Here is a 9,183-nt window from a genome sequence, read left to right on the forward strand (position 1 = left end):
GAGACTATCACTGCAGCGTCACGCCGTGGGTCCGCTCGTCCGTCAGCGGCGTCTGGAGCAGAGCAGCTGAAATCTCCTCACAGAGAGTCTTCCTCAACGTCAGGTTCGCATGTGAGTGATGCAGGACTCTTGCTGAATCTCACGCTTTTTTACACAGTTATGCAAGATATTCGACTTTAATGAGAGGTTGTCAGCGCTTCACACTTGTTCACACAACAATAGTACATTCATGTGAAACTTCTCAATACATGCTGGTGCACGCAAGTGTGATATTGAGACAGCTTGTGCTTGGTAGAAGGAAAAAAAACGTTTCATTGTCAGCTTTTACATTGCTAAAATTGCTTTCTGTCTTGTTTCTAGTCCAAATATCTAAAAACTCTTAAATCAAGAAGCATTTTCTTGACAAGCAAACAATATTGTCATGTTTTCAGTAATAGTTAAGGGTGTCACGATCCTCCAAATCCTGGATTCGATTACATTTTCGATTCTAAAGGCACGATTCGATTTTCGATTATAAATAATTAATGAATTAATGACCAATTAATTATTTGTAGCCTACCGTTTAAACTACCTGACCTGCATGGTCTTTGTTTTACCCATAAACAAATCATACAGTAAATGAATAAAGGCAAGATACACACATAATTACCACCTGTCAATCACTTTTTCTGCGGGACTCGTGAATAGGCAGTGATCTGTGTCGTTATAATGGCGTCGGTAAAAAAGACGCACAACCAACAGGAACCAGCCAACAGTATCTGAGGTGTTCGCTAAAATGACTAAGTACAAGTGAGTGAAAGATTGAAGCAGTCCTCTGACTGCCTGGACCTGCTGTCTCGAGCGCATGGCTGTGTGTGTGTCTGTGTGGTCACGTGATGTGCATTTTCAGAGGTAGAGAGGAAGGAGGGCTGCTCAGAAATGCTACACGCCACTGTGGATGTCAAATCGTTGTCGTTCTAAAATGCCATTTAAAATAAAGACAGTGTAAACAGGGCCTGAGTGTGTACTTTTCACGAGCGGATTTGCAACGGGGGCGGGCGGAGGATCGCGATGCCGGTGTTGTCTATTGAACGAACCGTACTTAATACGTACATAGCAGAGCTTGCAAAACTGTGTTTTTTTTGGTCGACAACACGAACGTTGTCAACATAACTCACTGGAAATCCAAAATGCTTCCACACCGGTGACTTCATTGAAAGAGGAGAGGGTTTAAGCTCTGTCGACGGGTCTCCTGCGTCTGCAGTTTAACAAGCACTTCAACAAGCATTTTTTTTCCCGCTTGGCAAGCCAAGCTGACGTGACATGGGGGCGTGGCAGCATCGACGATTCTATTTTTTGATTCGATAATCGAAATTGAGCATAAATTTAGATCGATTTCGATTAAAAATCTAAATCGTAACACCCCTAGTAATAGTAATGGCTTGTTTCCACTGACTGGTATATTACGGTAGGGTTCGGGTCGGTACGGGTCACCTTTATCAGGCTTGCGTTTCCACTACCAAGGGTACCCTTTTGGTGGGTGTGGTGTATGACAGAGAGTTGACGTAATTTTCGCTCTAGAAAATGTCTACAGTAAAGCTGTACAGGTCATTCACAAATCATATGAGAAGCACTTCTCACAAAACAGATGCTTTATTAGGGCTGTGCATTTAATCGAAAATCAGATTTCGATTTTGGCTTCTACCGATTATGAAAAACCATTAATCGAGATAAACGATTATTGCATCATTTACCGCCCCCTTTCCAGTTGTACACGTGTTGCTCTTAAAAGCGCGAAAGACTGCATGATTCTGTGTGCTGCGCACACACAGAACAGAAACATGCAGTCAGTTCGGTCTCTTTCGCACACTGAGACGAGGAGTGCGCACACATCTAAAGTCATCATAACGTGAGCGCTTTAATGGTCAAATGGTGTCAAAACGTGGTGTTTAGTGATTATTTATATTAACCCTCATTTCTGTAATAAACAGACTAATTAAAGAGACAGCGCGCGATAATCCTTCTACTGCCTGTTTTTATGATTATTAATCAAACAACAAATGGAGAACATCCCTCTCTGCATATAAATATACATAAAAAACATATAGTCTATGTCATCAAATAAACTGCAGTTAAATATATTTAGAAATGTCACTTTTTATGACTGAAATATTCCTTATTTTTATTAAGTGTAACTTTATCTACTAAAATAACTACGTCTAAAAAAACAAATAATAAAAACTATTTTTTTAATGAATATGAACTATTTATAAATTGTATAAAAATGTATAGTAATAATAATAACAAAAATAGCTGCTTGGTTTGTTGGTTTGTTTAGTAGACTATCAAAAAAAAATTAGGGCTAATAAATGTTTCCTTAATATGGTATTTAAAGAATTAATAACTGCTTTTATTCTAGCCAAAATAAAACAAATAAGACTTTCTCCAGAAGAAAAAATATTATCAGACATACTGTGAAAAATTCCTTGCCCTGTTAAGCATAATTTGGGAAATATTTTTTAAAAATTCAATTCAAAGGGGGCTAATAATTCTGACTTCAGCTGTATATCAGTGATCTGCGCTGGTGATTCTTACAACGTAGTTCCAAAAATGCCTAAAAGGAAAATAAAATCATTATTTTTCCATGCATTAACACATTCATACTTTTTTATTTTTATTTTTTTGTTTATTTATGCATTGATGCATTTATTAATATTCACTTATGCATTTGTTTATGCAATTTGCATTAATCGATGCATTTATTTACACACTGCAACATGCATTTATTTATTATCAACTTATTTTTAAAGCTTTTTAAAAAAGTAATTATTAATGAATGCTAATTATTTTTAAATGTATCTGTAAATCCATTAAATATATAGAGTCAACCCTGAAATTATTCATACCCCAGACTTAACGTTACTTTAATTCAAACATCAGCAAGTTTGTTTTTGTTTTTTTTACAGGAAATGACATCGGCTTCTCCTAAAAGATAATAAGATAATATACAAGAGGCATCACTGTGGGAAAAAAGTAAAAAATATTTCTTTAGGTAACTTTAAGTCAGAATTTACCAGGGGTATCAATCATTTCAGGCTTGACTGTCTGTATTCTTCTTTTTATCGTTGTTCTTTTTTCTGAATATGCACTAACAGCAGTGTGTGTGTGTGTGTGTGTGTGTGTGTGTGTGTGTGTGTGTGTGTGTGTGTGTGTGTGTGTGTGTGTGCGTGTGTCAGTGTGGTCTTCCATGAAGCTGCCACTGCTGTACGGCATCTGTGCTTCAGCAACTGTAGGTGTTGTTTCTCTCATCCTGGGCCTGGTCTGCGCTCACTGCTGCTGTAAAACCTCCACACCCGCTACTCCTCGCTCTCGCAAACTCATGGAGCTGGAGATGGATTGACAAAGACAGTACAGTTGTCCCCTTCCAGCCTGGAAGCCTTGGTGACAACTGACGAACGCTGGGACTCGTCCCGTGACAATATGCACCACCTGTATGGAGAAACGTACGGTGGCCGAGAGAGATTAACGTGCTGCAATTTAACAAAACACAAAGCAAGTTAAGATAAGATCCTCATCGGTTTGACAGCAAATGTGTTGCAAATCCTCACAATGCAAGCACATTAAAACATGCTGCATTTTCATCGATGCTTTTTATTCACACACAGCAACATGCATTCATTTATTGTCAATTCATGTATCATAACTTTTTTAAAAGCTTTATAAAAATACATTTATTAATGCATAATAAATATTATATATATATATATATATATATATATATATATATATATATATATATATATATATTTTTTTTTTTTTTTTTTTTTTTTTTTCTTACAGTGTTACAATGAGACCACAAACTGAATAAAAAGTCAAAGTTATAGTTACTAAATTTGGTCGCACTTTATTTTAATGGTCCATTTGTTGAATTTAAGCTTACATTGCATCTACATGCTAACTGATTCTCATTTCAAGAGTTCACACTTAGCTCATGACTTACGAAAGCTCATTTGGGATGCTGTCCCGGGAGACAGCCCTGAGCTCAAGGCATTCCTCGAGTCCAGGGCTCCCTCCCTTTGTGGGGCAAAGGGAGATTGAGCTCAGGGCGATCTCAAAACTCCCCCGCAGCTAGCCAAGGTGAACTTCCTGAGAGCGAGACGACTAGTAAAAGAGACTTAGGTTTAAGAGGTCTATTATGCGGAGAAAAATTATTATTATTATTTTTTATTTTTTTTGAGAGAACTGCGGGCTAGCGCCACGCAGAAATACCAGAAGCTCAGTAGGGAGCCGGAGCTATTGGTATTGCTGCTGGGCCGCTGAGCTACCTATTTTGGATAAAGGTGGAAGAGGGCGGAGGGGATTCTTCAAGACGAAGATAGTTGTAAGTGGAAAAGGAGGAGATATATATAGGAACTAGGGATCCTTGATTGAAGGATCGTGATTAGCTAATATGAGCCAGCTGGTTTAATCATGAGTACGTACTCCTCTCGAAATTAGCTTGATAAATTAAGCTTCACTAGATTACAAGTAGACTGATAGGGTTAGTGTAAGTTGGCATGTACTTGCAAAGTTTCTTATAGTCAGTTAAATGTCTGTTGAAGGACCAGCATCAGCAGATATTAAGCAGACAGTCTACTAATACTCAAATGGACCATCAAAAGAAAGTGTTACCCTAAAATCTAAACAAAGCAGTCGAGTGATCTGTCAGTCTCTTAGCCAGTAACTTACTCTCTAGTTTGACTGATGGAGAATTTAGCCAATGGGTGCATGATGTTTCGAAATATGGTGACGTTTAGTCATCTATTGGGCACAATGTTCATTGTGCATGCTCAAAGTTGTGAGAAAATGCAGCACATTTTATTATTTTGTATGCGTTGTGAGGATTTGCAACATGTATGCTGTCAAACCGATGAGGATCTTATCTTAATTTGCTGGCGTTCATGTGTTTTCTTAAACTGCAGCATGTTAATCTCTCTCGGTCACTGTAGAAACTACACTCTCAGAGGAATAACTACTGAATCAGAGTCAACAGCCAGGATTAAATGCTCTGATATTGCACTAAAACCCATCATTATCAGCCAGGAACCATTTCTGTTGGATATAGGAACGTTTGGTAAGTCCAGAAATGTTCAATGAGAAACTGAAGGATTATTTTACACTACATCAAGCTCCAAAGAGACTGCTTCCAGATCAGGGTTAAAAACACTAGCTTATACCGTGATTCTTCTGAGTTTGGTGCTACTTTCCCCTTTGCGAGACATGGGAGGAGCTGAACCCACGTCACAATGTGAACGCTGATGTTTTATTTGTGATTTTGTGGCACTGTTCATTTCATCTGTATTTTGGGAACCGTTCGGTCTTGTTCTCTAATCCATCCAGAGTTTACCAGCTCTGACTCAACTCTGGGCTTCTGAAAGCTAACTAGCCAACTGCTGTCAGCTGGTCAACTGTAATGCCACAGGGGTGGCCACACTAGATTGTCAGCTTATTAGATTAATTAGGACCTGGCAGAATATGTTTTATGAATGGATAGTATTTTGTTAAATACATTTTACATCTCATTGTTAAAACATGGCATCTTTTCTTTTTTAAAGTGACAATACAACTACAATCTAGCTAACTAGCAAGACCCTCGAAACCACATTGCAACCAGAGTTGGGTAAAAAAATGTATACGTTACAATTTTAAGCCTATCTTGCGCTTAAAAAATCACCTTTACTTAAAAATAAAATAATAAACAGATTTAGTTACTGTCTTTAACAAAGTGACTTAAGATTATAATATATTATCATTTCCCAACACTGATTGCAACATATTAACAACTGCTTTTAAAGCTCCAGTCATTGATTAGCAAGTCTGTAGCAGCCACTTGAATGGTTACAGCTAACTGGCAGCAGCCTCGAAAACACTTTGAACATCATAGCAACAGCCAAAGCACCTTGGCAACCTTCTAGAAATACTACTACATTCACAAAAATATAGACAGCGTCCTCTAGTGGATTTGTCAAATGAAATATACAACAAAACGCACAGCAAGTAACTTATTTTACATTTTACTAAAATGTTGACAGCGCCCTCTAGTGGATTTGTCATCTGAAATATACTGCCAAACATACACCAAGTAACGTATTTTTTAATATGCAAAAATGTCAGCAGTGCCCTCTTGTGGATTAGTTATCTGAAATATACAACAAAACGTACACCAAGTATCGTATTTTACATTTGGAAAAAATCTTGACGGCACCCTCTAGTGGACAATAAAACAAACCCTAACGTATTTAAAATTTTCAAAAATGTCGACATCGCCCTCTAATGGATTTGTCATCTGGAATATACAACAAAACGTACACTAAGCAATGTATTTTCTACATTTACAAAAATGTCGACAGTGCCCTCTAATGGATTTGTCGTCTCAAATATATAATCAAACGCACACCAAGTACCGTATTTTACATTAAGCAAAAATGTTGACAGCATCGTTTAGTAGATTTGTCATCTGAAATATATAATAAAACAAACCCTAACGTATTTCAAGTTTTCAAAATTGTCCACAGCGCCCTCTAGTGGATTTGTTATCTGAAATATACAACAAAACGTACACCAAGTAACGTATTTTCTACATTTACAAAAATGTCGACAGTGCCTTCTAATGGATTTGTCATCTGAAATATATAGCCAAACGTACATATTTTACATTTTACAATAATGTCGACTGTGCCCTCTAGTGGATTTGCATCTGAAATGTACAACCAAACGTACACCAAGGAACGTATTTTACATTTTGCAAAAATGACTAGTGCCCGCTAATGGATTTGTTGTCTGAAATATTCTGCCAAACGTACATGAAGTAATGTATTTTATAATATGCAAAAGTGTCGGCAGTGCCCTCTAGTGGTTTTGTTATCTGAAATATCCAACAAAATGTACAGCAAGTAACGCATTTTACATTTTGCAAAAATGTCACCAGCACGCTCTAATGGATTTGTTGTCTGAAATATACAACAAAACATAAACCAAGTAACGTATTTTACTTTTTGCAAAAATGTCGACAGTGCCCTCTAGTGAATTTATCTTGTGAAATATACAACCAAACGTACAGCAAGTAACGTATTTTACAATTCAAAAAAATGTCGCCAGCGCCTTCTGATGGATTTGTCATCTGCAATCCGCTTGTTAAGTGGTGACGTGTTTTTGACGTATGTAATACTGTTTCCGGGTCCAAGCCGCTCTTCATTTGAGTTGAGAAATCATTCGTTTATGATCACTTTTTATTCATATCACACACTAAAGTTAATTTTATATAAAGTCATAGTGTACACAACAATCTCTGGGCTTGCTGCATCACAAATACCAAAATTTGAACAATTTATAAAAAAATGAATCACGTTCTGGCCATCGGATATTAGGCATGGACATATATATTGCGATCGTGATTTTCGAAAGTATTAAATCGCTTTGTAAACATTTATTATTACCATTTCATGAGTCTCCCCATTCAGTTGAATAGAACGCTTGGACCTGGAAGCCGCTTCGCGTGACGTCATGCGGATATACAACAATACGTTTCAATAAGTAACATATTTTACAATTAGCAAAAATGTTGATAGCACCCTCTAGTGGTTGTGTCAACTAAAATATACAACAAAACATACACCAAGTAATGTATTTTACGTTTTGTAAAAATTTAGACAGCGCCCTCTAGTGGATTTGTTTTATAAAATGTAAAACAAAACACACCCTAAGTAACGTATTTCAGCTTTGGAAAAATGTAAACAGCGCCTTCCAGTGGATTTGTCATCTGAAAGATACAATAAAACGTATTAAAAGCAACATATTTTACGTTTTGCAATAATATAAGCTAAGGCAAGTATTTCTAACCAGTCTGACTTGCAATATATATTGTGCATCTCTTACACAAATATGAATGAAGGTTACATGATGAAGGTCTAGTGTGGCTGCTCCTCAAGAAGACATAATATTGACCCAGTGACTCCTGAAGACGGGTCAAATGAAGTCATACAGAAGTCAGGGTTTTGCTTCGGTTGAATCTGTGCCTTGGGCCTGGTCTTGAAGCTCCACTAAAAACTCATTCAGAAGCTCCAGCGCTGCTTCACGGAGCAAGTAGAGCTGAAATTAGTGCATTAGGGGCCAAAAGACCCTCAAAATGAGCACTCTCGTCTCCAGTGAGGCCTCAGGGGCATCGGCTGACCTTCTTCTTCTTTGTCTGTTTTTGAAGATCTTTGTCTCACTCCTGAAGCTATCGTCTGTCTGCGCTGGGATGAAAAAAACCCATTGAATCTCCCATATGGATATTGACAGTGTTTGTGCTCGGCAAACATTCTGGATTGGGTTTATTCTCCAGCTCTTTTTCTTCAGTATTAGATGTTTGACATTAATTCAGCGCTAAAAATGCATACAGACTTGTAAAATCCTTTCGGTCTTCAGAAGTGCTTCGGGTTTTATAAACTTTATCTCTTTGTTTTTATTATTAATTTTTTAAAAAGAAAAATATTGAAGTTTGAGGCTGTCTTTGACATTGTTTGAATGTGAAGTTGAAATGTTGTTGATGTCATCATGCAAACTAAATTGCAATGTTTGTGTGTTTGCATACTGAACACTACGAGTATGATATGATATGATACAATAGAAAGATGGAGTGAGCAACTGCTTAAAGAATGGTCTAGATAATAATAAGCATGCTAAATGAGTTGTTTTAGAAGGAACATGGACAGCAGGATGTGATGTCATAGTCCAGCTCTATTGTTTTAAGAGGTAATAAATTATAAATAATAATAAATTTAATATGTTTTAATATCATCTGTTGGAGTTTGCACACTGAATTGGGATTTTTATTTTGTTTATTGTTATTTTTTTGGCTTGGTTTGGTTTGGTTTGTTTGTTTTGTGTTTTGTTTTTGTTTGGTTTGTTTTTTATTTGGTTTGTTTGGTTTGTTTTTGGTTTGTTTTGTTTGTTTTGTTTGTTTGGTTATGTGTTTTGTTTTGTATTTTGTTTTGTATTTGTTTGGTTTGTTTTGTTTGGTTTGTTTTTGGGTTTTTTGTTTTTTGTTTGTTTTGGTTTGGTTTGTTTTGGTTTTTGTTTGGTTTGGTTTGTTTTTTGTTTGGTTTGTTTTGTGTTTTGTTTTTGTTTGGTTTGTTTTGGGTTTGTTTGGTTTGGTTTAGTTTGGTTTGGTTTTTGTTTGGTTTG

The 9,183-nt window shown here is 36.7% G+C and overlaps 1 protein-coding gene across 2 annotated transcripts in view; it reads left to right on the plus strand.

The window, feature by feature from the left end:
- The window catches only part of ptgfrnb (prostaglandin F2 receptor inhibitor b), a 68,683-nt gene extending 59,887 nt beyond the window's left edge, over positions 1–8,796 (plus strand). The window contains exons 8-10 of one of the 2 annotated variants that reach the window (XR_015476067.1): positions 1–111; positions 3,216–3,556; positions 4,861–8,796. The exon at positions 1–111 is cut by the window's left edge and continues 195 nt beyond it. Coding sequence is in view for 1 of the 2 variants with exons in the window: in XM_087236611.1 (XP_087092737.1) it covers positions 1–111; positions 3,216–3,379 (275 nt within the window). In the remaining variant the exon portion in view is untranslated. Of the gene's footprint in view, positions 112–3,215; positions 3,729–4,860 lie in introns of those variants that run through there. The other variant, XM_087236611.1, reaches the window with a different exon arrangement.
- Positions 8,797–9,183: the final 387 nt, after the last annotated feature.

Source organism: Danio rerio, chromosome 1, assembly GCF_052040795.2.
Source record: "Danio rerio strain M-AB ecotype USA chromosome 1, GRCz13ab, whole genome shotgun sequence".
Classification (NCBI taxonomy): Eukaryota; Metazoa; Chordata; class Actinopteri; order Cypriniformes; family Danionidae; genus Danio; species Danio rerio.